Source organism: Plectropomus leopardus, chromosome 19 (genome assembly GCF_026936395.1).
Source record: "Plectropomus leopardus strain MGB_pleo_1.0 chromosome 19, ASM2693639v1, whole genome shotgun sequence".
In the NCBI taxonomy this organism is placed as follows: domain Eukaryota; kingdom Metazoa; phylum Chordata; class Actinopteri; order Perciformes; family Serranidae; genus Plectropomus; species Plectropomus leopardus.
Genome location: NC_142194.1, coordinates 2,472,501 through 2,500,163, shown reverse-complemented (window position 1 = coordinate 2,500,163; position 27,663 = coordinate 2,472,501). Strand labels below are relative to the sequence as shown.

Here is a 27,663-nt window from a genome sequence, read left to right as displayed (position 1 = left end):
TCATTTTATTTTTTTTTATTTTTATTGATCATTTTTCCAAGATAAACAGTACATTGCACATCAGTAAGGTTTATTTAAAACACTTAAAACAGAGTAAAAAAGAAAAAAAAAGAAAAAAAAAGGCACACAACAGAGAAAAAAAACAAGCAGAAAAGTATTATTTTTATTTTCCAGTCAACGAAAAAATGTAAACTTGTCATCACGCCTCTCTTTGCAAAGTCAACCAAACCGTCGTTCTAACCCCGCCCCTTTAGAATCCTCACAGAGAACGACGTCTCCGCTCGGCCAATCAGACGCGCGAACAAAGAAACAATCTTCTTTCTCCGCCAATCACAGGCGGCGCGAGGCGACTAACATCTGTGTTGTTGCCACAGAGATCCTGCGCTCCTCAGTGTTTGTCCACTGAGTCAACGGAGCACTTTCTCTGGATGTTTGAGAGATTTCTGCCGGGATTAAAACCCTGAAAGCGACCGCAGCTCAACAGCGATGTTGCCATCCAGCTTTTGAAGTAAGTGTTTGACGCTACCTTGATATTTAACATCCAATTTCCCCCCGTTTAAGTGGAGAAAGACGTTAGCTAAAAAAACGCTTTTCCTTGACCAGACTTCACCTGGAAAACAGACGATTTTATTTCAACTTATGACGGATGTAACGGTTAGCTCTGCATGAAGCCAAGCCGGGATATAACAGGTTAAAAAGGGTATTGTGTTTTAATAACTTTAAACGATTAAACATCCAGGTTTTTTGCATCAGTCCCGGTCAACAAGGTAATGAGGTTAACTCTACATTTACCGTTAGTAACGGTAAAATTACTGTTAGCTCACCGTAAATATAGCGTACCTACAGCTAGCTTGCAAATTAAAATATTAGTTGATGACAGTTGTATTTTCATTATTATTAATATTATCATTTTTATGATTTTGCTCTCACTAGTATTGTTAAACGATATATATCATACTTGTCATTCTTCACAGTGTTGTTTTTGTGATGGGAAGATGATAAGCTAACAGAGCTAGCATACACCTGCCTGAGTAATATGTTGTAAGGGACTGTTCGTTATTTATGGGGGGGGGGGCAGAAAGGGAGGAAGCATGTCAAATAATTATTTTCAGCACTGGGGAGGGACTTGTGTTTTTTTTATTTTAGCTTAGGGGAGGGGAATACAACTTTAAATGGCTGTATTTTGTATTTATTTTACTGACAAATTTTAGGAAAAATATTCTTTTTTGCATTCTTTGCATTCTGCTTTGCTCTGGCTTACTGCTGCACATATTTAAGATGTTGTATTTTCCCTTATTTTATGCATTTTATATGCTGTATTTTTATGCTTATTTTATTATTAATGTCAGAATGTTATATTTTATTTTCCATTTTATGTTATGCATTCTGTGCACTAATAAAAGAAACTGTAGAAATATAAAATATTGTTTGATTTTCAAATTTCCGATGTACCTTGGACACATTATGTGGGAGGAACGCTTTTGTCAGAAAAGGACTTAAAGTAGTGATATTTCATATAAATCATCTCATCTCATTTAAAATTTGTCCAAAAAATAAAAGTTTGCATGGGCTAACAAGCATGCAGGCCAAGAGTGAAAAAACTTTTTTCAAGTCAAGGATTTCATCTTCAACTTTACCTTTTAAATTTCAAACATTAAGGGCTTGTTTTACAATTTAATAACTCATTTGTGGTGGAGGGAGAGTCATTCAAGTCAGAGTCAAGAGAGAGTCAAGTCAATCGGAGAAGCTCAAGTAAAAATATTTGCAGCTTCTGGGAAGATTAAAAAAAAGTCACACACCCTCTATCCCCCTCCTCTGATAAATAAGGAACAGTCCCTAAGGAATAAACTTTGAAATGTTTTAGCCTCAGCAACATTACAGTTTATTTATTTTAATGAGCTTGGTTAGGTTTTATAAGCTACTCCTTTATGCTTTGACTTTGACTTGGTTCCAGCTGTAGTAAAAATAGTGAGCGGTTTTGTTGTTGGTTGCCGTGGGAGACAAAACATTCGTGAGGAAAGTGGCTGTTACTTCCTCTGTTGTTGTGGTTGTTCCCACAGTCCCCAGGCAAACAGCATGTGTCCTTTTCTGTCTCATATCCAAACGTGTTTTGCTTTATTTCAGGTTTTCAAAGGATGCATACAACACGCAGCCCTTCTTCCATCCCGACAGGTGTCTCCGGAGACGCCTTGGACCTCAGTTTATCAGGCTCCCAGCTCTCTATGTCCAAAAGACCCAGCAGTGCGTCGCCTGGGAAATACTTCTCTCGGTCTGTGTCAGTGTCTGTGGCAAGCGACAGCAGAGGAAAACGCAACACGCTGGTGAGTAACTGAGTGGAGCTGCTGACTGTTTACGAGTCATAATGTAATCAAGATGCAGCAGAGAGCAAATTCAGGTCGTCTGTGTTTTTTCAGAGGTGTGCGATGTTTGCAAATAAATCTTATAAGTCAGTAATGAACCTTTAAAATCCACAGAGTGATGCCAGCTTCGGGAGCTCCCGCTCCATCAAGAACCTGAGGCGCTCCAACAGCACCACACAGGTCAATCAGCAGGCCAACATCAGTTTAAGGTACAAACACACACACACACATACACACATACACACCTGCTGATGGAATAACACTGCAGCTATGAGTTTATTGGTTTAGTCAAAAGGGGACGTGCACAAAAGACAATAAAAGATGATACAGCAGCTGCGGCTCAGGTGGTAAAGTGTGTCATCCTCCAATCTGCATGTCAAAGTATCCAAGTTACTGAATCCCAAATTACTCCAGATGGCTGTTCGATGGGTGTGTGAATGTCTATGAATGTCTAAAAACTGAGTAGCAGGTGGCACCTTGTACAGTAGCCTCAGCCACCAGTGTGTGAAAGCACTTTGAGTGGTCAAACTATAAAAAATAAATGCAATTCAAGTGCAGGTCTATTATCGTTTACAGTACAATACGTACAATTAACTGGGTTTCCATGGACATTAAAAAAAAATCACATCAACTGAGGAAAAACTCCCCAAAAAACCCTGTAAGGGGTCAAAAAGAATGATAGAAACCTCAGGAAGAGTGGCTGAGGAGGGATCCCTCTTCCAGGATGGACAGGAAAATTTTGGAGAAGTTATGCATGTTTTCTTTGAAAATCACCAAACAAAGAAAACTTTCAAAGGCCAATATCAACATCTAAAATATTTAGACCCACATGCAGAGCCGAAGTTTTTCAGTGAGAGTCAGTTTTAGTGTCTCTGGGCCTCCGTCACTCCTTATCACTGACATTGACGCACTGAGCTGCGTGTCGTACAGTCTGTGCCTCAGTGCGATCGCGTGATGAACTTTACAGTAACAGCATCTGAAATATGAAGGACATGTTTTTGGAAATGAAGGAATGTTTGGATGATGTGTGTCGGAGCTCATGTTGCAGCAGCTCGGAGTCTCTGCTCTTTAAACCAGATCGCCTCTCTTCAGCGAGCAACAGCTGGCGGCCCTGAAGCCTCAGCAGCTCGGACAATAGCGGCCGGGCGCGCCGGCTCTCGCATGATAAAGAGTGGAGGGAAGCCGGGCGGCTGTTGCTAGGGTCGCGGGGTGCAGGGACTGTCTTTGTCCCAGGTTAGAGGGGGAGGGCCCGGACCTCGGGGTCAGGTTACCCCCTCAGTGAAAGGAGAAGTGTGTGTGCACGCTCTAGGTCTATTGTTGGCAGCTGCTGACCCTCCTCCTCCGCCTCCTCCTCCTCCTCCTCCTCCTCCTCCTCCTCCTCCCTTCGCTGCCTAAGAGGATGCAGAGGGGCTTTAAATCTAAAGACGGTATAAATACCCGCTCCAACAGACGGTCAGTCATCAGGTTATCTATGCCGAGTACCTAAAAGATAAAGCCAATATCAGAACGAAAGATTATTTAACTTAAGTTGTTACTAAGTATTTCTTCCTTTCCAGACTCACTCAATCTTTACAGACTGACTGAGCCAAAACAAGCTGCAGAGTACGTCCACTGGGCTTTTAAATGCATGTTTAAAAATGAATTAATACCTTATTTTCAAGAAAACAAAATAGTAAAAAAAAAATCTTTAAAAATCACCCCAAAAAATCAAGAAAAAAATGGCCGAAATGTTTTAGTGAAAAGTCACACAAAAAAATGTAAGGAAAAAAAGTCATCAATTTTCTTTAAATATCATCCAAAACATTTTTAAAAGAAAAAAAAATTTAAAAAAAGAAAAAAGTTTAAACTCCAAAAGAAAATTGCCAAAATATTTTCTTTAAAAATTACCAAAATTTTTAAAGATAATAAAAAAAAAATGTCAGCAAAATAAATACAAAATACAGCCATTTAAAGCTGTACACCCCGCGCCGAAAGTCTAAAATCCCCCTCCAAGTCTGCGAGCATTTGAGTCATCGGGTCACTCACCGCCCCTCTCCCCGCGTGCTCTCTTGTAAAGCAGAAAGTGGAGGAATGTGCTGCCTGAATCGTGTTGTCAGATTTCTTTTCACTGGGCCAGCTGGCTTCACCGCCCCCCCGGAAGACACACACACACACACACACACACACACACACACACACACACACACACACACACACACACACACACACACACACACACACACACACACACACACACACACTTACACACCGCCGCAGACAGAAACCCCCCGCACAGACAGCAGGTCGGCCTGCGTCTGTGCCTCTCCGTGGAGGTGCTGCTGTGTGAGGCTGTTTGAAGGATGAACATACGCAGGGATCAACATATGCCCAAATTTACACAGAATCCATAACGGAGTTCCCCAGCAGACGGTCAGCTGCTGCAGACCGGATTCCAGGACTCGGGGGGGAGAGGAGAAGGGGATGAGTCCTGCAGCTGTCCTCACAACATTTAATCACAAAAGCTGCCACTAAAAGACACGACTGCAGGTCCCTGCTTTGTGTCCAGTTGTTTAATCGTGTATAAGCTCTCGTTAAGTAGAAATTGAGCCCAGAATGTGTTTTTTTTTTCTTAAAGGGACAGAACTACACGTCCTTGAAATGTCTTAAATTCAGTTTAATAAATATTAGGGCCTAAAAAGTTATTAAATTGTAAATTAATGTAATTTTTTTCTAGGTCTTACATGCTACAAACATTTAATCAAATTTCATTTATCCGCCTCTTGATTCCTTTTTGTCAAAATGAGTCACGCTCTTCTGCAGGAAAGCCCACATTTCTGTCTCTTAACTCTGAAACATAAATTATATAAATAACATAAGCGTATTGAGTTTATTTAATAAGAAAACAATGATTTGTTCAGAAATCAGCCTTAAATTTGATGAAAATGACCTTTAAACAGTCTTAAGAATCATTAAGTGTACGTGTCTGATACCTGCAGACACTCTGAGGTAACCCACAGTGCAAACGATACATGTTTTTTACTCCAAAAAACAATATCCAACATCTGTCCATGCATATTATCTGCATTTTATTTCCGTCGGTTTTGAGATAACAGTCTGTGGTTTTCTTTGTCGTCAGTGAGAGTGTTTAGTCCCACATAAAACAAATTTCCTAATCTGTGTCTGGTTTGTGTTTCTCAGTCAGGACCCGAGTGAGGACTACCTCGCCCTGTTTGACAGCAGCTCAGATGGACGCAAGAAACTGGCCAGTCTCAGCAAAGCCTCGCCGGACAGAACCACATGGAACATCCTGGTATTTCCATCAAGCTCACTCTGACACCCGTCATCACTTTTGATTTAATATACATCTTAATCATCAGGTTATCTATGCTGAGAAGCTAAACGGTAAAGTTAATGAGCATTTCTTCCTTTCCAGGCTCACTCAATCTGCAGAAACAGGCTGCTGTGTACGTCCACTGGAGGATGCTTAAAAAAAAAAATCTAATAATTTTTAAAGAAAACTAAATAACCAAAGATTTTCTTTAAAAATCACCCAAAATAAAATAAACTGCACTTTTTTTAAGGAAAAAAATCATAATCACAATCAGTATTTAAAAAAAAAAGAAAATTGCCAAAATGTTTTCTTTAAAAATGATCTTATTTTGAAACAGAAAAAACAATCACCAACATTTTTTTCTAAAAAAAGTATCATCAAAATTAATAATTAATCATTCAGCCATTTAAAGTTGTATGCCCCTCTCCTAAAGCCAAAATATAAAACAGTCCCCCCCAGTGCTTAAAAATTATTTGGCATGCCTCCCCCTTTTTGCAAAACCTTCTCCCCGCTCATAAATAACGAACAGTCCCTAAGTTATACTTAAATATTCAGTTCTAATTCTGTTCTGAATTCATTACATTTAAATAATATTTCAAAAATTTATAAGGAGTGTCTTTGGTCGTTTTCAGAGAATGCATGGTCTTTAAAATTTGCTTTAAGTCATGGAAAGTCCTGGAAATGTATTGGTAAAAATGTGTATAAAACCTGCCTGAATGGTTCCATTGCAGCCTGTTTGATTGCTGCAGAGCTCTTTCTCTCTCGGTACTGGACCATTTTCAGAAATAGTTTCCTCCATTAGTCATTTAGACACAACCACGTGAGAATATAGGCTGCAGGCTGAAAAAGTACTGAAGTTTCCTTTTAAATGTGTCACATTTTACTGATTTTCAGTGTGTTTGTTTCTCCTCTTTCAGGACGATCAGCCCCGATCGTTCCCGCTGCACTCCAGCTCCCGCAGCACCGGCAGCGTGGACTCTCCCACCAGCCTGAAGAAGAGAGAGCCTGGCATCGCTTTGGCTGCAACCTTCACCGCCAACAACAGGTGGGCAGCGTCTCCCACGCACGCACACACACACACACACACACACACACACACACACACACACACACACACACACACACACACTCACACTCACACTCACACTCAGTGGAGCAGAGAAAGGCCTGACACACGGGGGGTTTGAAAGGCCTGTTTTCTGTTTGAGGAAAAAAAACATTATCATTTTTTTTCTTTAAAAACCACAAAAAAAACTTTTAAAGGAAACCAAAATATTTTCTTTGAAAATCAGCAGCATTTTTTAAGAAAAGAAAAGTTTTTTTTCTTTTAAAAATCACCCAAAAAAATTGAGTGAGAAAAATGCAGAGATGTTGTGTTTAAAAATCACCAAAAAAATGTAAAGCAAAGAAAAATATCACCCAAAAAATTTTTAAGCAAAGAAAAAAATCACCAAAAGTTTTTAAAGAGAAGAAAGGTTAATTTTTTTCTTTAAAAAATCGCCAACATTATTTTAAAGGAACGATGAAATAGGGAGCCTGGCATCGCTCTGGCTGCTGCCTTCACCGCCAACAACAGGTGGGCAGCGTTTCACACACACACACACACACACACACACACACACACACACACACACACACACACACACACACACACACACACACACACACACACACACACACACACACACACACACACACACACACACACACACACACACACACGGTCCGGTGACGACCTGCACTGCTGCATTCTGTGTCCTTGCTGCTTCTCGTGTTTCGTACCTGTCGATGATGGCAGCTGATAGCGCCTGCAGGAATTTCACCCACACACAGAGTTTTTCTGTGCGGGCTGAGTTTGTCGCTCGGTGAGAATTTGTGTCGCAGCGTGTTCAGTATGCTGAGGCGCCTTCAGGGAGGCGCAGTGAAAGAAGCTGGCAGTGGCATCCTTGATATTTTACACTAACTGCCTCCTGCCCGAGTGTCATTGTGCCCGTTTTGTGTTTTCCAGGAGCAACAAGGGAGCTGTGGGGAACTCCGTCACCACCATCTTACACAACAACTACTCTGAGAAACCACTGACACCCAAGAGCTCCAACCAGAGACCGTCCTTTAAGTACGTCCTGAAATTAGCACCATTGTTGCCTTGAAAAGGTTTATTTACTGTGTAGATGAGCAGAGTTACACCTGTAGGGTAGAGACTGGAGAGTTTGGGATCGAAACCTGGTTATACAGGGAGGTGAAGGGATGACGTATTTTTGGAGGCCGACCTGGAAGTTATCATCGCGCTGGTCCCCTCGTCATTTTACCCAAAACCCATTTTTAAAAAACCCTGAGACTCTGAGACGAGGGAACAGGAAGTGCTAAAAGGCGAATGGACTTCCACGTTTTAGGACTATCATGCAACGTTTAACCAGCAAAAGTTTCGTCTAACACGATCTAAATGCACTTTAAACGATGTGCTACAGATTGTTTGGACGAGGCTCGTGCTCGTCTGTGGTCTGAATCCACGGTGACGTCCTCGTCGTTTCTGTTTTCCGTCCAGTCAGCGGTCAACCCGGATGAAGAGAGACTCATTTACGAGGTTGAAGAAATGATTAAAACTTCAGAAATACACGTTAGTGGTGATTAAATGACTAAGACACCTGCTCACGTGCAGAGGGAGAAACAGCAGAGACAAAAAGAAATCCTCGCTCCGTAGATCTGGACAGTTTTTCGTGCTCCATCTGCCCGAGTGTGTTTGCTGCCTGTTAGGAGAAGACGTTTCACAGAATCAGATCAGTTTTAATGCAACTTTTCAGGAATTTATGTAAACCTATACTGAATATCTGCTCATGATATTGACTCTCACCATCTTGGTGAAATGTCGGAAACATCTCAGTCAAACTCCTTTTTTAAGGATCTTTTTGTTGATTTTCTCATCATATTTTTCCCTCAGTAACATCCTGAAGGCGACAGCGAACGACGAGGTGTCACAAGACAACAGCTCGCTGACAAAGTCCCAGAAGAACTTCTCCTCAGCTCCCTCCGCCTCCAACAACAGGTCTCCTGTGTCTGCGCAGCGCAGCAGCCCCGTCCTGCCCCGCCGGAGGGAGGTCACCGAGGAGGAGGCAGAGAGGTGAGACCCGAAAACACTGACTCCACTGTGTCTCTACTGTGTGTTTACTGTTCTATTCAAGTTAACCCTCAGGGCTCCACTTTAATATCACACACACTCGTACCAAACTCATATCAAAATCAAGCTTTTAAACATACTGTGCATTAATATTATTTTCTATTTTCATGGAGTTTGTTTTTTTAACATTTCTTATCATAAATGTCAAATATTCGTGAATTTTTCAGAATTTCAACCCTTTAATTGCCAGGTTTTTGTCAAGATGCCACTATGTTTTTAGATTGAAAAAAAACCCACAAAAAATGAATTTTTGAGATACTACATGCAAAGAATATTTTTTAATATCAAATCCTGGGATATGTCTGTGATTAGCAGCAGGGTTGATTTTTATACTTTTTTTTGTACAAATAAACACACTCCTATCGCTCTCACACAAAATGCGCTTGTGAAAACCAGGCAATAAAAATATTACACATTAATATTATTTTCTACTTTCATTGAGTTAACTTTTTAACTAACACCAGTCATGATTATAAATATCAAATATTCATTCATTTTTTTAGAATTTTTAACCCTTTAAATGCCAGGTTTTTGTCACAACCTGTCACAACCACAGACAAAATAATTTAAAAAGAATGAAATGAGAATGAAGAATGAAAAGCACATAACATGCAGCGAACAGTCCCTGAGAGTTAATGTTCTTCTTCTCTTGTGTGTTTGCAGGTTTATTCAGCAGGTGAACCAGGCAGCCGTCACCATCCAGCGCTGGTACAGACGCCACGCCAAGAGACGCCACGCTAACCAGGCGGCGCTCAAACGCATCCTCGCCAGTAAAAGAAAGGTATCCGTGCGTCCTCAGGCTGCCTCACCTTTGATTCTCAAAGGTCTGAACTGGTTTTATCTGTCTCCCAGTTACTGTGTCTACACTATCGATGTCTTTCTCTTTCAGGAGTGGGAGGAGAGGACGGAGGAGGACGGTCGCCTGGAGCAGCAGCAGCAGAAAAAGGACGAAGACAGGAGACGAATCCGTGAAGAGAAAGCTCGTCTGGCTCGTCTGGCTGCCATCCAGGTGCTCAGCTCATTTACCTCCTGAGCTTTTTTAAAATTGCACTTTCATAGAGGTGGCAGTAAATATCTGCAAGTTCAAAGTCACGTCCCTCAGTTTGTTTCAAAGTCTTTCTTTAAAAAATTCCAGTCTCCAAGTTGAGATTTTTCAGTGACAGTCTATTAAATATTTATAAAGTATCTGTCGAACAAGCCACTTTCCCTCTGCACAAAGAACAACTACTAACACCTGCTGACATCTGGCTTTTTAATTTAACCCTCTGAAACCTGGGCAAATTGGTTTAAATTCTTTTAAAAACATTGTAGAAAGGCAACTTAACAGATAGCCTAAAAAATAGCAAAAAATTTAGCCAAAAAAGTGGGAAACAAACAAGGAGATCACCTTTATTTTGAATATAAAATTATCATTAGTTACAAAGTTATAGGAGAATTGCCTGAGAAAAGTCAAAAAACAAACAAACAAACAAATGACCTATAAACAGTGCAGAAAAAAAGAAAAAAAATATATATATTTTTTGTAATTATCATAATTGGAAATGTTTCCCTATTTTTTAATTGTTTCAGTAATTCTCCCCTCTTTTCAAAGACAACATTTTGGTAAAATTTCTTGTAGTTTTGCAGTTTGACAAGTTGGTTATTGCCTTTTTTCCATGTTTTTCAAAGAAATCAAACTAATTTGTGATGTCATACATTGTCCCGTGTCTCCCTCTGGTGGCGTGTTTTAGGAGCTGCAGCAGAAAAGAGTCCAGCGGGTTGCAGAGCCTCAGCACACGGCCGAGCTGGAGCTGGACGGTTTGAGGCAGACGGGAGGACGAAAGAAGCCGCCCAGGATCTGTCCCACCAACAAAAGTCCAGCGTCACCGAGCAACAACGGCCCGCTGTCCCCCACAGATGTCAAAGCTAAAAACACAGGTATTACACGCCGAAACTCAACTTTAAATCCAGTTTGAGTCACGCAGGAACTGTACTGATTCATTTTTGTTCCCACAGATTCCAACTTGAACATTGCGGTGGATCTGAGCGAGCTGAGCTTCAGAGCCATTTCTCCAGCTCTGTCCAACCACAGAGACTCTCAGTGCTCACAGGTCAGTACGTCCGACCTTCACTTCCTTCATCCGCCACCTCTCACACTTTCTCCTCGTGTTTTACCCTTGTTATCAGAGAATTTAAAAAAAATATAGTAAAATGTCCAAAGAATATATATATATATATATATATATATATATATATATATATATATATAATTTTATATTTTAAATATGTGACAGAAAAAAATGTCTACACTTTTTGGGGTCTTTAATAGCAAATTACTAGTAGTTAATAGTCGAAAATTTAACTTGAAGGTTTTTTGCTCAAATTTTTCAAGACCTGTTCAAAAAATCTCCAAAAAATTTAAATATTGATATTCAGGCTAAATGTTGCTATTTGAATGTATTTAATTGGAGTCTTTTTTCAGGTCATCTTGTTGTAACTTTTTACAGTTTTCGGGGCCATGTCTTCCTAAGTTGCTCATGGCTTTCTCCCCATGTTGTTGAAAGAAATCAAACAGTTTGCTCAGGTTTCACGGGGTTAACAGATCATCTCTGTATCTCCCTTGAAGGATCCGGAGGACCGAGTGGAGGCGGACGTGTGCCCGGAGCAGCAGCATCAGCAGAACGACAGGAAGTTAAACCGTAAAGAGAAAGCTCGTCTGGCCCGCCTCGCTGCGTCGCAGGTCAACTCATCAGAGGTACAAACTGTTTAATTAACTCGAATTCGGGGTTAAATTCATTATTCAGACTCTTGAGTTGACTGATGTCTCCCTCTGGTGGCGTGTTTTAGGAGCTGCAGCAGAAAAGAGTCCAGCGGGTTGCAGAGCCTCAGCACACGGCCGAGCTGGAGCTGGACGGTTTGAGGCAGACGGGAGGACGAAAGAAGCCGCCCAGGATCTGTCCCACCAACAAAAGTCCAGCGTCACCGAGCAACAACAGCCCGCTGTCCCCCACAGACGTCAAAGCTAAAAACACAGGTGTGTATGTCTCTGTGGCAGTGAGAGCCTTAACGAACACCAAAACATCTTCATCTACACTTAAAGCAATATTTCACCTACTTGACTCTTGATCTCTACTTTTTTTTTCATGTATTTTTTTGTAATTTTTTAAAGAAATTTCTTGCCACTTTTTGGCCATTTCTTGTTGTGCTGCTTGTTTACCTTATTTTTGTGTTTCTGAGTGAAATCAAGCCAGTTTGTTCAGGTTTCGTAAGGTTAAAGCACCAAAGAACCCTGTACTAACTGTACCGATTTAATGTTTCCACAGACTCTAACCTGAACATGGTGGCTGAGTTCGGTGAGCTCTCCGGCTTCAGAGCCGTTTCTCCGGCTTTGTCTAACTGCAGAGGCTCCCAGTGTTCACAGGTAAATCTCTGACAGATTTTAACTATATAAATGATCAGGATCTTAAAGTATGACATGCAGGAATATTTCTAACTGCCAATTCACCTGATGATTAAACAGAAGTTTAAACGTACACTGTTCAAATCGACATAAATGTCACCGGACAAAGTAAACAATATAAAGTAAAAAAAAAAGGTAAAAATACATAAAAGTTAACACCTGTACGCGTGTTTGTTGTGTCCGTGCTCCAGGAGATCCTGCAGAGGTCGGTGAGTGTGGAGGACCAGCGGCAGGGAGCTCCGTCCAGCAGGGCTCAGTCCAAAACCACCCTGAACGAGCTGCTGGACACCCTGAAGCTGCTGGAGGAGGAGCCAGAGCGGCTGTCGGAGCCAAAGGTCTACAGCAAAGACAAATACGCCTGGATCGATGAGGTGAGACGTCCTGACGCGGCATCTTTATCACGTGATTTCTCAGATCTTCAGCCGGCTGTGACCTGCGTCTCCTCTGTGTCTCTTTAAAGGACGGAGACTCCAACTCTCTGACCACAGACAACCTGGAGCGTCACGGCCAGCTGAGTCACCACCCCGCTCTGCCAGACGGGGGCGCCCTGCTCTCCGAGGCCAAGCTGCAGAGCATCATGAGCTTCCTGGACGAGATGGAGAAGTCTGAACAGGAGAGGCCGCGATCCGTCACGTCGGGGTCACACAGAGAGGTCGGCGTCCCGCAGTTTGATTTGTGACAGTCGAGCACTTGAAATATGCCATAATGACAACGTTATGTATTTATTCATTTTTTGGTTATATTTCCAGTCAAACAGCCATTTAGCTAAACCAGTAAATATTTAATTTTAAATCTGGTAGATAATCTTAACCCTTAGGGCTGCACTTTGAAATCACACACGCTCGTATCGCTCTGCACAAAAAAAAAATATTATACATTAATGATATTTTCTAAACACTCACACTAAAACACTCACACTCATACTGCTCTGTGCATAAAATGTGCTTTTCAAAAACAGGTTTTAAAACATATTATACGTTCATATGATATTCTACTTTCATTTAGCTTATTTTTTTTAACCAACATCAGTCCTAATATTAAATATAAAATATTCATTAATTTTCAGAATTGAAATCCCTAAATGCCAGCAAATGCCAACACAAAATAGCTTGATTTCAATATACTACATCCTAAGCAGATTTTTTTAGATCCCAGTCTGGGATATGTCAGTGGTTAGCAGCAACACTGATTATGACTAATGGAACTAGCATGTGTTTTTACTGTATATGAAAAATAGTCAAAATGACAAATTCAGAGTCAAAAGCCCAGAATGACACCCAGAAATAATACAAGTCCTGTTTTTCTGCTCTGATGGCTGTGGGATCAAAAATGTCAGTTTGAATGGGTTTCAATGGAGCATTTATTGACCTGAACAGTCTGAATGTAACTATTTAGTTTCCACAGTGTATTTTAGACTTGTTGTAGGAGCTGAGCTGCAAATTCACTGATTACACTCAGATACACAATCTTGCCAAAATGATTTGCCATATGCATGAACACAGACAAAATGATAAAAATGAAGAATAAAAAGCATGTAAAATGAACCAAACAGTCCCTAAAGGGTTAATCCTGATATTTGTTGTATTTCCTCATGAATAACGAAATGTAAGCAGAAGCCGAGACGAGTCGACTGGCTATTAAAGAGATCCTGTGTGTTTCAGGCCGTGCTGTCTGAGGAGGAGCTGGTCGGCGTCGAGCAGGCGTCTGCCACCGCCGCCGAGGTCAGCGGCTCCATGATGAGAATCAAACTGGAGCTGGAGGAGAAGAAACGCACCGTCAACATGCTGCAGGCTGCTCTGGTGAGAAACGCACACACATCACAGTCAGTGACTTTGGTCCCGTATGAAGTGTACCAATCTGATTCCAATAAAAACTTAGATTTTAAAAAACAACAACAAAGAAAACAGAAATCTTTGTATTTCTCCGGACGTGCTGCAGCTGACACACAGCTAAGACGCGCGTCACCAGCGCTGCGCAGGCGGGCAGTGTGGATGCTCTCACTTGTTAACATATGCGCCAAAGAAAACCACGTTCGGTGCTGCTCACACGCTGCTGACGCTGTGTGAAACGGGCTCAAGACCAAATCTAAAATAGCTGCTGAAATGAATGCTGCTTTGTCTCCTCTGCGTCCTCCAGGCGCAGCAGAGGGAGCTCACCGTGAGACACGTGAAGGAGACGGAGAAGGAGCTCAACAGAAACTTCCAGCTCCAGAAGGAACAATACGAAGCCACCATCCAGAGACACCTCACGTTCATCGATCAGGTGGGGGGGGCGCGGTCAGGTCTCCGCTCCATCCACCTCCTCTGACGTGTTTCTAAAACGTCTTCTGTGTTTCTGCAGCTGATCAATGACAAGAAGGCTCTGAGCGAGCGCTGTGAAGGAGTGGTGGCAGAGCTGAAGCAGGTGGACCAGAAGTACACCAAGAAGATCGCACAGATGCAGGAGCAGCATGAAATGGTGAGAAGAAGTTCCCAAAACTCAAAAATGATCTGAGGACTGAAGAGTTTGCATGTGCACCTCTGAGATTTCCCTGCAGATAACTTCAGCTGCTCTGCTTCTGCTCTGCATCCTGTGTGCTCACGGTGTGTAACTTGCTTTCTTGCAGCGCTGCTTGTGTTTAATCGTCTTTTTTTTCTTCTTCTTCTTCTTCTTCTTCTTCTTCTTCTTCTTCTTCTTCTCTGTCTTTGTGTGTCTGTTTTTCCCTCGCTTTCAGGTGTGGCAAATTCTGGGTCCGTTGTGCGAGGTAACTTTTTTTTCTCCGCTAACCCGGTCATCCTCGTCACCGCCGTCTCTCTCATTCTTCCACTCCTTTGTCCTTTCACTTGTCTGTCCCTCACAACTTCTGTTGGACAGTCTGTCTGCATGTGAGTCCCCTGAGTCTTTTCTCATTTATCTCTAGAGTTAGATATGAAACACTGTTTGATTAATGTGATGAGGTTAAAGGCATGTTAACCCTTTCCTTGTGCTGTGTTCAGAGGCCTTTCACAAACATTTAAACCTTTGAAACTTTGGCACATTTATTTCTCTCAAACACTAGAAAAAAAGCATCAGCAGCAAAAAATAAGTAAAATGTAGCTGGAAAATGAACTGAAAATTAGCTTTTTAAAAAAAGAGAGAAAGAATCATTAGAAAGTTATAAGATGACTGGGAATATCAAGAAAACTAGATTTATAATTATTTTAATTATATGTTAAAAATTACAGAAAAGTATATTATTAATTTTTATTATACATATTAATCATTTTTATTTACCCTTTTTTGTCATTTCATTTGTCATAATTATATATATAAATATCAATAATATCACATTTACCTTTTAATTGTGTTGCCCAGAATTTGTTTGATCTCGTCTTCTTTTAACTTTTGTGTTATTTATTTTTTTGATCTTTTAACACGCATGCCCCATAAATTTGTCACTGTTGTTGTTACTGTGTAAAAACTGAACAGAGTTCCTCGTTTGAGTTAAATAAAATGAATTCTCCGTCCCTTCACTGTGACATCAGTCCACAGTCATAACGTCCGCTCCTCCCTCCGCAGGAAATCAAGAAGTTGAAAGAGCTAATGAGCGCCACAGAGAAGATCCGCCGGGAGAAATGGATCGACGAGAAAACCAAGAAGATCAAAGAGATCACAGTCAAAGGTACTGAAGACACACACGCCGCTCAGCGAGGAAATCTGAGTATAAACAGCTTCACCGCAGATCTGTTAGTGTCGACTGTTTGAACGTATCAAACACTTCATTTTCATCCAAATACGCCACTGTGCCGCTGTCGTGCTTTATCAGGATTATGACACGATGTTAGAGTTTATAATTCATTTACACATACTAACCGATAGTTTTCACACGTAGAGGGTAGAAAATCTGCGAAGTATCCCTCAATCAGTGCATTTTGTGTGCATAATGATACGATGTGTGTAATATTAAAGCGGAGCTCTAAGGGTTAATAAAAAGTCGCAGACAGACGTCATCCGGTGTTGATCAAGTGTTTTTGTAATCACAGAGCCCAGAACTGTTTATATGTGTTTACTCAGTGACTGCTCAGGCACATTTACGTCTGTTTTCAGCAACATTGAGACCTAAAATAAACCTTCATTACAGTAATCTGACTCACAAACATCCTGAGTTATTATTTAAAAAACTGAATCATCTTTTATTTTCCCACTAAATGCAACAAACATGCTGCAGCCACAGGAAACATGAACTGTACTCTCCTCCTCCTCCTCCTCCTCCTCCTCCTCCTCCTCCTCCTCCTCCTCCCCCCTCAGGTCTGGAGCCAGAGATCCAGAAGCTGATCTCGAAGCACAAGCAGGAGCTGAAGAAGCTGCGGACGCTCCACGAGGCGGAGCTGCTGCAGGCGGACGACCGGGCGGCGCAGCGCTTCGTGCGGCAGTGTGAGGAGCTCCGGCAGCAGCTGGAGAGAGAGAAGGACGAGCAGTGTCAGAGAGAGAGGGAGCTCGCCAAACAGAGGTAGGCAGGTCGCGTCAGGACCGACACTGACCTCCTGCCCAGGGACACACATCACATACTGCTGCACTTCATTCTGATCTACAGGCTGAAATCATTCTTTAATTCATGCATATAATAAGGATGCAAACACGCCACGCAAGAAATTCAAATAAACACGGTAGATGTTAACTGGTTTTATTAAGAAAACCTAAAAAAACTGGACTCTAATCTCCCACAGTTTTTTGTTCCTGCGGATCCTTAAAAAGTCTTAAAAGGCATTGAATTCATAAACGTAAAAATAAGGCCTTAATTGATATTCAAATATCTTCATTCTGTATTCCAAAAGTCTTAAAAAAATGTTGAGACATGGGAAGTCGGATTTTATGGATTTAGTTTTTTTTTAGTTTTTGTTATTGTAAAATTGGTCCTAAATTTCATTTAATGGTAATAAAAAATTTTGAAAAGCCTTAAAAAGTCTTAAATTTAAGCTGCCTTTAGCTGGAGGCACCTTGTGTGTCTAAAGTGTGTTTCACACAGTCGCATCAGCGGCGTGTGATGGCAGCCTCGCCGAACTGCAGCTCGTGGTGTTCACACATGCAGCGTTGAGTTCTGTATTTCCACATTTATAAGCTTTCTAAGCTTTTTTTATCGTCTCCCCTTCAGAAAATTTCAGAGATGCTGAGTTGATGATTTTCACTGTATTAAAATCACAGATGAAATATTACAAATTTCCAAAGGTCCCTGTGCAACACTAGTCCTGAGTGAAAATGGCTTTAAACAGAAAAACAGAGTCCAGGATGAAAAAATTAACCCTTTAAAAGCGCTCGGCTCTTTAAACTGAAGCTGAAACAAACAGGAGCTCAGCGCATTAAAACCCGGCAGAGTTCATTCAACACGCTGCTCATGGCTATTTTTGGAAACAGTGAAATCATGATGACTGCACACTGACACACACACACACAAACACACACACAGTAAAAAAGAGGCTTTAATTTTATTAGCATACGACATCATGCGGGGATGATTTCGTTTTTTGCAGGACTGCGAAGAGATAATGAGCATCAGATTCACAGCCGTCAGCACGAGTTTCGTTAATTAGACGTGTTTGTGTGATGATTGCACGTGTCAGCATGTTAGCAGCCTGTGCACAGTCACATTCAGGTGTGTGTGTGTGTGTGTGTGTGTGTGTGTGTGTGTGTCAGGTATGAGAAGCAGCTTCAGGAGGAGGAGCTGTCCCTGCAGCAGCAGAGGAGGCGTCTCTACAAGGAGGTTGCCGATGAGAAGGAGCGTCTGGCCCAGCTGGCTGCGAGGTGAGGTCAAAGGTCACCTGTGTGTCACACTCTCTCTCCACTGTGAAAATCCAGAGTCATAAACCGGAGCTGTTTTTGTAACGAGAGGCGTCCAGAATGTTCCAGACGTTTGGTCGTCAATCTGGAAAATAAAAAAACCTTCCCCTCGGGCGTTTAGTTCAGCGGTGGCGTTCGGTTCAGGTTCTAGTTTCTAGAAGTTGACCAGCTGAGTAAAAAAATGACAGTGATGAGCGTTTTACAAAAAGTTGAACATTTTTAACTCTTGGCGATTAGAAGGTGCAGAACAGACACTCAGCGCCTCGTCACGCTGCTGGTGTTTATGAGCGTACGTATGCGCAGGATTGGAAGTGAACTCCAGCAGCAGAAGCCACACGTATCAGTTCTCGTGACATCTTTACTCAAAAAGATCCTTTTCCAGCTTTGGTGCCCGAAACTGCTCTGAGTGAATCGGCTGTATTTTTACAGGTGGTGACTGTTAGGGATGATTGTGGTTTCACTTTTCAAAGCTCGTCTTTGTGTTCGTCTGGCAGGCAGCGAGCTGAGCTGGAGGATCTGCGCCGACAGCTGGAGGAGAACAGCTCTCTGGCTGGACGAGCGCTCAGAGACGAGCTGGACAAGAGCAGAGAGGAGCAGGAGAGGAGACACCAGGTCAGAGCGGCACCAGAGTCCGTCACTGCAGACTTCCCAGATAAATGGTGTCGTTTTTGGTGTCTTCCAAACCACGGGCATGTTTTCTTTAAAAAAATCATCAAAACTTTATCATCTTCTTTTTTAAAAATTTAAAATCATCAAATCAAGAAAAAAAAAATTCTCCATAGAAATTCACAAGCATTTGAAAAGCAAAAGGCATTTTTTGGGGCAGCATGTTAAAAAATAATTTACCCCAAATTCTCCCCAAAAGAGAAACACAAATGGCTAAATTTTGTAAAGAATATGAAATCAACAATATTTTGTAAAAATAAATAAATAAATAAATAAAATGCCAACTTATTTTTACCCCCCACCCCCAAACAAATAAACAAAACAAGAATATAAGAGAAAAACAGTAACATGTTTTTAATAAAACATGTTTGTAAGGCATACATAATAATAAAAACATTGCTAGAATGTTTTCTATTAAAAATCACCAAAATTTTTTAAAGAAAATACGAATTAAAATTTTTTTAAAAATCTATGTAAATTGCCCCCAAAAATGTTTAAGGAAAAAAATACATTTTTTAAAATTTATTTGAAAATATGCCTATTTAAAATGTATTCGCATAAAGATGAAATAATAAACTTATCCTGTTCCAAACTCATTATTCTTTTAATAATATACAGTTAAAAAAAGCTGTCATGAAAAAGAACAGATAAGAAGTATTGATCGCCGTTTCGGAGAACGTGTGGTCTTTAAAATCTGCCTAAAAGTTGTGTAAAGGTCGTGGAAATGTGTATGTGAAAATGTGTGTGAACTCTGGCAGGCGGAGATGAAGGCTTTACAAGAGCGCCTGGACATCGAGAAGCAGACCTGGGAGGAAAACTACAAGAAAAAAGAGGTGAGTGGACGAGCTGCTCTGTGTCTCGCCTTCTTTCAGTGGAACAAACTCTGAAGGCTGTAAACATTAAGGATTGTTCTCACTGAGACCTGCAGGCGTCTCAACCCCTTCAGTCCTTCGTGTTTCAAATTCTCGAGGTGAAACTTCTCGATCAGTGTAAACACAACAGCAGCCGAGTTTCCTGGTAAAATGATCTTTTCCACCGTACGAAGTGACTGACATGAACACATCAGAGATCCAGAACGGGACAGAAAATCACCCGCTGAGGATGAAATGATGATTTATCTGAACCCGTGTGTGTTATATTTTACTGTGTGTGTGTGTGTGTGTGTGTGGGTGTGTATGATGTCAGAAAGCAGCCAAGACAGACAGCACGGTGTGTGTTTGTGTTTCCGCAGGAAACATGGCTGCTGAGCCGCGAGCGCGAGCTCAAAGACGAGCTGCGACGAGAACGCGACAAAGAGATCGAGCTCGCCATCTGGACACTGGAGGAGGAGACGAGCAAGGACAAAGAGGAGTGTGAGAGGGCCGCTGACAACAGGTGTGTGTGTGTGTGTGTGTGTGTGTGTGTGTGTGTGTGTGTGTGTGTGTGTGTGTGTGTGTGTGTGTGTGTGTGTGTGTGTGTGTGTGTGTAGCGTCTTTTACCACCTGGAAAGTCGAGGTCGGACTCTGGGTGCTTGTCTGGTGCGGACTTAGATCTCAGATGGACACGTATAAAAAAAAAAGGTTTTTCATTTTAAAAATACTTAAACTTCCCTATAGCCGAATATTAATAAATGTTATTATGAGCAGTTTATTCAACTTTATTATGTGACAGAAGCCACTTTATTTAACAGAATTTTAACTGTTCATTCAATATATTTTTTTAAATTTGAAAATATCACTTTATTATTTTAAAGCCATATCACCCAGCGCTACTTTGGTGGATGAATAGATCCTCCTTGAGAAAAAAATCCAAAAATCTGCTCTGTATGATATCAGTTCATGTTTAAGTTGTCTTTCAATATATCTCACAGGTCACACTATTAATTAATTGATTAGGTATATTTCCCACCGGACCTTAGAATATAGAATCACCATATTTTTCCCATATATTTACACACACACACACACACACACACACACACACATATATATATATATATTTCCTAGATAGATGTAGTTTTTAATTGGTCGTTGCAGACACGTGTGACTGTTTGTTTTTTAAATTTGCATCCCTGAAGAATTTCGGACGTGCACGTTGTTCCACTTTCACTTTGGCAGATTGCAGTTGTCGCTTATTTTCTCTCCTGCGTAAAAACATCTTCACCAAATATTTCAAAACTTCTGATTGACGCCTTCATCAGGGTGAAGCGCGTGAGGGAAAAATACGAGAGCGAGCTGAGGGAGCTGGAGCGCTCTGAGCGGGCGGCGGTGGAGAAACAGCAGGAGCTGAGGAAGCAGCAGGTGGAGACGGAGGGAGAGCTGATCAGACTGCGGGCGGCGCTCCGACAGAAGGAGCAGGAGACTGAGGACATCACACAGGTGAGGAGCAGACACCCGTCGCTCAGGTTCTCTCGTCATCATAAGCAGCACATGAGACGAATCAGACCGACTCCTTTACCTGAACTCGTCCCCTCAGACCCGAGACAAGCTGGTGGAGGAGCGCCGCAGCCTGGCGGAGGTGATACGGCAGGAGTTCGCAGACCGGCTGGTGGTGACGGAGGAGGAGAACCGCAGGATGAAGGTGGAGGTGTCGGAAGTGCGAGCGAGGCTGCGGCTGGAGGTGGAGAGGGTCACCAGGGAGAAGGAGGAGGAGCTGGCTGAAGTCCACCAACGGTAACACTACAACACGCACACACACACACACACACACACACACACACACACACACACACACACGGCTGTTAGCATCTACATTTATTGTTTTTGGGTCTTCTCTCCGGATTTGTTCACATGCAGACCGTCCACATACTTTTGGCCATGTCGTATGCATGCTCATTATCTCTTCTATAAAGGAGGTAACGAGCATGTTCAGCGTCGTATTCGCTCATTGCTTAGTGTTGTCAGATGAGAAGTGAAAATCGGAATCTTATTTTTGGGGGACAAGACGGAAGCCAGAACCGAACCCGTAGCCACCGTGGCGAGGACGCAGCCTCTGGACACGGGTCGCCCGCAGAAGTTTCTCGTTATTAACGTTTTCTTTTCTGTGATTTTTCAGAGTGAAGTCGGCCATCTTGAAGAAGGAAGAAACTGTCAATAATCTCCGGAAGCAGCACGAGGTGAGGAGCCTGACGAAGCTCAGCGTCTTTAGCTTTTCTTCCACTGAACAAAAACCCGCAAACATCTGGCTTTTTAAAGCCGTGAGAACATGAACGATCGGCATTCCCACCTGCCTCGAATGACTGTCGCAGTCACAGTTCACACCCGGGTGAACGCAGTAATTTCAGCTTTTTAAAGGGAAATTCTGATATTTTTCAACCTGGGCCTGTGTTAACGTGTTTGGATGTGTGAGTGATTGGTACTCACCGCGGGTCTTCGAAGCGCTGCAGAAGATCAGCTGAGCCGCGACGCATCCTCAACAGTTTTAATAAAATCCTGTGGAGCAACTGACAGGGCAGAGTTCCCCCTTTAAAAGTGCTTGTTATTTTTACTGACGTGCTCATATTGTTATACTGAGAGTCGCAAGCAGCGTGCAGTTAATGCGTTGCTAGGCAACAGCTGTAACTTCAAGTGGTTGCAGCACAACCCAAAAAATCATTAAATAAACAAACAAATGGTAATCTGTTGTTGCTTAAAAGTAATATCACAGTCGAGGTCGTGATGTTGGACTGAATATCGTCACGATAATCACAGCCGTCATGATCAGTCCAACATCACGTCCTCTCCTGTGATTCTGTTTTTTTTTTATCGTCAGATGATATATTTCGGCATATTGCAGAGCCCTACATACAAACTTTGAATTTTTTGGGATTTGAGCACAAAACACAACTTGAAAGCTGAAGAATGATATAAAACTAAACAATAACGGAGCCCCTCGCTGTAAGAAAACAGGGTTTGGGGAGATGATTGACAGCGTGTTTGTAAACGTGGTCCTCTCCTCTGATAGGCTGCTGTGAAGAGGGCGGACCACCTGGAGGCTCTGTGGGAGCAGCAGAGGAAGCAGCTGCTGGAGAAGTGATGGACTGACAGGAAGGCTTTTTCTGCCTGGACCCCACGACCCCTCCACCTGCCCCCCCCTCCGCTCTGAGCTCTATCCATTGTGTGTCTCTGCCCCCCCCCTCTGGATGTTGTTCCTGCCAGCAAGACTGAACCTGTGGAGCGTCAGCGACTGAACCTCGTCCTACCTCGCTTGAAAAACACAAAATGGGGAAAAGCACTGGGCCTCACTGTACAGCCCCCCACCCCAGAAAATAGAAAAGAAACCCCTCCCCTCCCTGAAGGCATGACGGAGCGTGCCGCTGTGCTCCCTCATTGAAATGCCACAGACCAGGTGGCACCACATGAAAAGACTACAGATGGACTTTCTTCTTCTTTTCTTTCCAGAGAAGGATTTTTTGTGACTGTACCCCCCACCCCCGCCTCCCTCCCCTCCTCCCTCCGTGTCCTGGAGCGGGAACGCCCCCCCGCGCTGCTGCCCCAGAGAACAGTTCCAGATGTTTCTGAGACCAGCCCGGGCCTGCGCTGGTTGTAAAGTTGAAGGTTTTGGGTTTTTTTCTTTCTGAAGGAGCTGAGATCAGATCAGCGTCGGAGCGCCTCGTTTGTTCGAGCTCCTCGTGCCCCTTTTATCTGCTGAGTCATGTGTTTTGTCCCCGAAGGCGAGCGCAAATTACAGGATCTCTAACCTCTGCCCCGCTGCAGCCCCGAGACTCGCTCTGAACAGAGCAGTGTGTGTCTTTAACCAAAAATCTAACACAGAAGAAGAAGATGTACTAACAGCGGTTACAGACTACAGTTAGAGCGCTTGTAGGATGTTGATAGAAAGAGCAAAAGTTTGAGGATTTGAAGGAAAACGAGAAAAGAAAAATGGGACGTTTGAGGCCAAAGATGATTTGTAGAAAGTTTCTGAATGTGAGGAAGAAAGAGGAAGAGGAGAGAGGATGGAGAGGGTGAAGAGGACGAGGAATGTGTGTAGAAAATGTTTATAGGATTAGAGAGCAGAGCCGGGACGGAGCGTGGCGGCGGGAGGGTCATGTGACCAGAGGTATGTAAGAAACCATATAGGTTTGATTCAGAGGCTCCGCTGTGACAAAACACATCAACTCAACACGAAAAAAGGGGCCCGTCACCTCCACACGTTCATGTCAGTGATTTAACTCATTTTTTAATTTCTTTACCCTTCATGGAAGCAAACAAGAGACGAGTGTTTTAACAAGCACTAATTACTTAATATTGAAATATTTTACTTTTGAAATCATGTGGCAGAATATATTCATTGTGAAGGCGCTTAATTCAGTCTCTTTGACATTAGAATATAAAATTTATATGGATATGGATATGGACACCCCCCCCAGAAAAAAAGAAAAAAATGATTTTTTTGTTATTGGTCAAATTTAGGTCCAAAAATTCAGGTCAGAACTTTTTTTTAATTTTAATTTTAATTTTGAAATGTATTTATTTTTTTCACTTGAGCTTAAAGTTGCTATTTTAAATTCGTATGCTTGATTATTTTTATATTTTTTTTTCAAATTAAATTTTGAAGGCAAATTCAAGTTGAAAATTTTAAAATATATGAAAAAAATTTGACTTGAATTTGTCAGGGATTCTTCAAAATTATTTAAATAATTTTGAATAGAAACTAAATGAAATGGAAGCAAATAAGAGACATATTGTTTGAATTTTAACAGCCACTGAAAATTTAATATTAAAATTTTAAAAACAAAATCCATAGAAATATTTTACTTTGAAAAACAATGTAAACAAAAGAAATCTTTCAAATTCATTGGTTGAATTCAGATCCAAAAATCTAAGTTAAAAAATTCAATATTTAAAGAAATGTTTGACTTATATTTGTCAATAATGCATAAAAAAAATCTTCAAAAAGTTTCAGATGTCATTGTCTGAGCAATATGTTTCTATTTGAAAATGTTCTACTTTATTTTTTTAAGTAGCTATTTTAAGTAATTAATAGTCGAAAATTTAACCTGAAGGTTTTTTACTTGAATTTTTCAAGACAGGCTAGATGTTGCTATTTGAATTTATTTAATTTTTTAATAGCTATTTCAAATAGCTAATTCAAGATTAAAATGAAATATATTTATACATTATATTTAATACATTTTCAAAAATTCTTCCTAAAATTTTGAATGGTTTAAATAGCAAATTTAAGTTGATTTTTTTTTTTAAATATTTGAAATTCTTTGACTTAAATTTTTGGATTCAAATTTGTAAACAGTGAAATAAAATATTGAAATTCACCATTTAAATTTGTTAATCAAAAGACTTCATATTTTAATGTCAAAAAAAGGAAAATGCAGAACAGCAACTACAGATGCTTTCCTGCTTTCCAAAGTAAAATATTTAAATTCTGTGGTGTTTCATTTTAAATATTAGGTACTCGGTGGCTGTTAAAATTCAGGTACTTGTGTCTCTTATCTGCTCCTGTAACCTTTCTAATGGCTGAAGATATGTCGAAGCCCCTCACAGACACAAAAAGTCCTTGTGGATTAGATTTCAGTCCGAACGGTCCGTAGCGTGAGTTAGCGAGGGGTCGGGGGGGCTGTAACCAGAGTTTGAAACTCTAAACCTGGAAGTAAAGGCTGTTATTTAGGAGCAGCGTGATGTGAAAGACCACCCTCTGATTGTAAAGGCCCCGCAGCCTCCAAATTAGACCTCAAACAGAAATATTTATTCTGTTTCTCTTTATTTATTTAGCACTCGTACATGGCCTTAGTAGTGTTATTGGTCCACAGAAAGGTCGATATGAAGTATTTTTTTCTCAAAGTTAGTCAACACATAAAGTGTTTTTAGAGTTACTGAGCAGAACTTAAACTGCTGAGGTAAAACTTTAAAACTCTGCCATTTGTAGATGGTTTAAATACTGTATGTCAGGTTTTTCTGACCTGGAAGTCATCCGAGCCACAATGTGAAGGGTTCATATGAAGTGTGACGAGCCGAAAGGAAGGTTAACGTAGTGCAGCTTTAAGGTTATTAATAAAAGATAATAATTATCTTCCAAAGTCACAGATTGTCACATCAGCCACCGTGTTAACCAATAAACCAAATATTAAAATCGATTATAGACCGAATCACCATGATGTCACTTCCGGGTAAACAGCTGGCTCTTGATAGTTTAAAACCGCAGAGAAATGTTAAAACTGTTTATTTCTGCTGTCATTTTCAGCTGTAACATTTAAGGATATTCAGCAACAAACTGCTGCATTTCCAGCTTCTTTTGTGCCATCCAAGCGGGTGTTTTTAGCCACATTTTGCTGCATTTCCAGCCGTGTTTCACAGCATTTCTAGCAACTATTATGCAACCAAAATGTGGTCTTTTTTAGTGACACGTTGCTGAATTTTCAGCAGCTTTGTGCTACCAAAACGGGGAGTTTTTTAGAGACACATTGCCGCATTCCAAGCAGCATTTCACCACATTTCCAGTGTTTTTTAGGGACAAATTGTTGCATTTCCAGCGGCGTTTGTTCAGCCAAAACTGGGTGTGTTTTCTCTTACCAACATATTGCAATTTCAAATTGTGCCACAATTTTTTTGTTTTTATTCACACATGGCTGCATTTCCAGCGATCATTGTGCCACCAAAACGAGGTGCTTTTTAATGTCAAATCATTGCATTTCCTGTGGTGTTTGTACCACAAAAACTGGATGTTTTTTTATGTAACATGAAGCATTTCCAGCAGCAATTTTGCCACCAAAACTGGGGGCTTCTTAGTAACACATTGCTGCATTTCTAGGGTGCCACTGCATTTCCAGCAACCATTATGCAACCAAAATGCGGTCTTTTTTAGCAAAATGTTTCCGCATTTTCAGCTGTTTTACTGTATTTCCAGCGATCATTGTGCCACCAAAATGAGGTGTTTATTAGTGACAAATCATTGCATTTCCAGCGACATTTGTTCCACCAAAACATTTTGGTGTTTCTAGCTGCATGTGTACCAACAAGTCTGTTTTTTAAGCGACACGTTGCTTCGTCGCCAGCTGCTTTTATGCCACCAAAACTGGGCATTTTTTCAGCAGCACAATGCAGCAACTTCGCAGGTATTTCAGCCAAAACGTCAGCTTCTTTCACCATAACAAAGTAGTTTTTGTGCCTAAAAACATCCACACTTAACCCTGCTGAAAGTTTCAACGTCTGCTGCATAATGTTAAACAAATGTGCTTTGCAGAAATAAACAATGCCAACGTTCAGTCTGGTGTTTGGGTTACGCCCAACTCTCACAACTGCAGAAAACTGCAAGCTTCTCTTTTTTTTTTTGTCTGTGGCCCAAGAGGTAAATTAGAGAAACCAGAAACCTTCACCACTCGTTATTTTTACTCGGCACCCCCAGAAAACAACTTTACCATTTTCTGTCGATATCTCAGCTGCTTCTGGTTGACTCAGCGCCATCAAGTTTGCAGTTTTCCACCCGGAGGTTCTTGTAAACAAAGACGGTGATTCGGTCTATAGGCGGGAATAAAATAAATCCCAGATTGTGGCGTTTGGAGAAAGAGGAGGTTGATATGTGTCACACATCACTGTGACTTTCACGGTCGCTAACTGAGAGTCACTGTGAGTCAGGAGGACTCTGCGGCGGCGGCGGCCTCGCAGCAGTGCAGCCTGCTCACAGCCTGTCGCCGCCCCGCCGCTGTTGGCACAGCAGACGGGGCTGCTGGCCGGCGACTCGAGAGGGTGGCGATGTGAGTTGGCATTCCTCGCGCATGCCCGTCCTACAAGTGCCAATGAGCCCAGCCTTTGTGTGTGTGTGTGTGTGTGTGTGAGTATGTGAGTGTGTGAGTGTGTGAGTGTGTGAGTGTGTGTGTGTGTGTGTGAGTGTGTGAGTGTGTGTGTGTGTGTGTGTTTCTCTCAGTTTGACCTGAGATGACCCTCGTGGTGTCAGATACACACTTTACACACACAGTCCTGTTTGTTTTTTTCATTTGTAACTTTGTGTACAA

The 27,663-nt window shown here is 41.6% G+C and overlaps 1 protein-coding gene and 1 long non-coding RNA gene across 3 annotated transcripts in view; one reads left to right on the top strand and one right to left on the bottom strand.

Moving 5' to 3' along the window:
• The first annotated feature begins 209 nt into the window (after positions 1-209).
• Positions 210-27,663, top strand: part of cep131 (centrosomal protein 131) — a 27,622-nt gene continuing 168 nt past the window's right edge. Inside the window, exons 1-30 of one of the 2 annotated variants that reach the window (XM_088069903.1) lie at positions 210-508; positions 2,125-2,321; positions 2,475-2,569; positions 5,538-5,649; positions 6,588-6,715; positions 7,679-7,783; positions 8,606-8,785; positions 9,506-9,623; positions 9,732-9,851; positions 10,573-10,759; positions 10,838-10,932; positions 11,448-11,576; positions 11,669-11,855; positions 12,145-12,242; positions 12,473-12,652; positions 12,742-12,933; positions 13,943-14,080; positions 14,418-14,543; positions 14,622-14,738; positions 14,995-15,024; positions 15,819-15,921; positions 16,548-16,749; positions 17,931-18,038; positions 18,569-18,686; positions 19,499-19,573; positions 19,972-20,114; positions 20,920-21,097; positions 21,195-21,391; positions 21,774-21,834; positions 22,662-27,663. The exon at positions 22,662-27,663 is cut by the window's right edge and continues 168 nt beyond it. In XM_088069903.1, coding sequence (XP_087926029.1) covers positions 2,136-2,321; positions 2,475-2,569; positions 5,538-5,649; positions 6,588-6,715; positions 7,679-7,783; positions 8,606-8,785; positions 9,506-9,623; positions 9,732-9,851; positions 10,573-10,759; positions 10,838-10,932; positions 11,448-11,576; positions 11,669-11,855; positions 12,145-12,242; positions 12,473-12,652; positions 12,742-12,933; positions 13,943-14,080; positions 14,418-14,543; positions 14,622-14,738; positions 14,995-15,024; positions 15,819-15,921; positions 16,548-16,749; positions 17,931-18,038; positions 18,569-18,686; positions 19,499-19,573; positions 19,972-20,114; positions 20,920-21,097; positions 21,195-21,391; positions 21,774-21,834; positions 22,662-22,733 — 3,780 coding nt within the window. In that variant the 5' untranslated portion in view covers positions 210-508; positions 2,125-2,135 and the 3' untranslated portion in view covers positions 22,734-27,663. The remainder of the gene's footprint in view (positions 509-2,124; positions 2,322-2,474; positions 2,570-5,537; positions 5,650-6,587; positions 6,716-7,678; positions 7,784-8,605; positions 8,786-9,505; positions 9,624-9,731; positions 9,852-10,572; positions 10,760-10,837; positions 10,933-11,447; positions 11,577-11,668; positions 11,856-12,144; positions 12,243-12,472; positions 12,653-12,741; positions 12,934-13,942; positions 14,081-14,417; positions 14,544-14,621; positions 14,739-14,994; positions 15,025-15,818; positions 15,922-16,547; positions 16,750-17,930; positions 18,039-18,568; positions 18,687-19,498; positions 19,574-19,971; positions 20,115-20,919; positions 21,098-21,194; positions 21,392-21,773; positions 21,835-22,661) is intronic. The other variant, XM_088069904.1, reaches the window with a different exon arrangement.
• LOC148186272 (uncharacterized) lies at positions 16,555-22,448 on the bottom strand. Its single transcript, XR_015774960.1, has 3 exons — positions 22,082-22,448; positions 21,177-21,397; positions 16,555-16,693 (listed from the first exon to the last, which is right to left on the bottom strand). It is a non-coding gene; the product is annotated as an uncharacterized LOC148186272 (long non-coding RNA).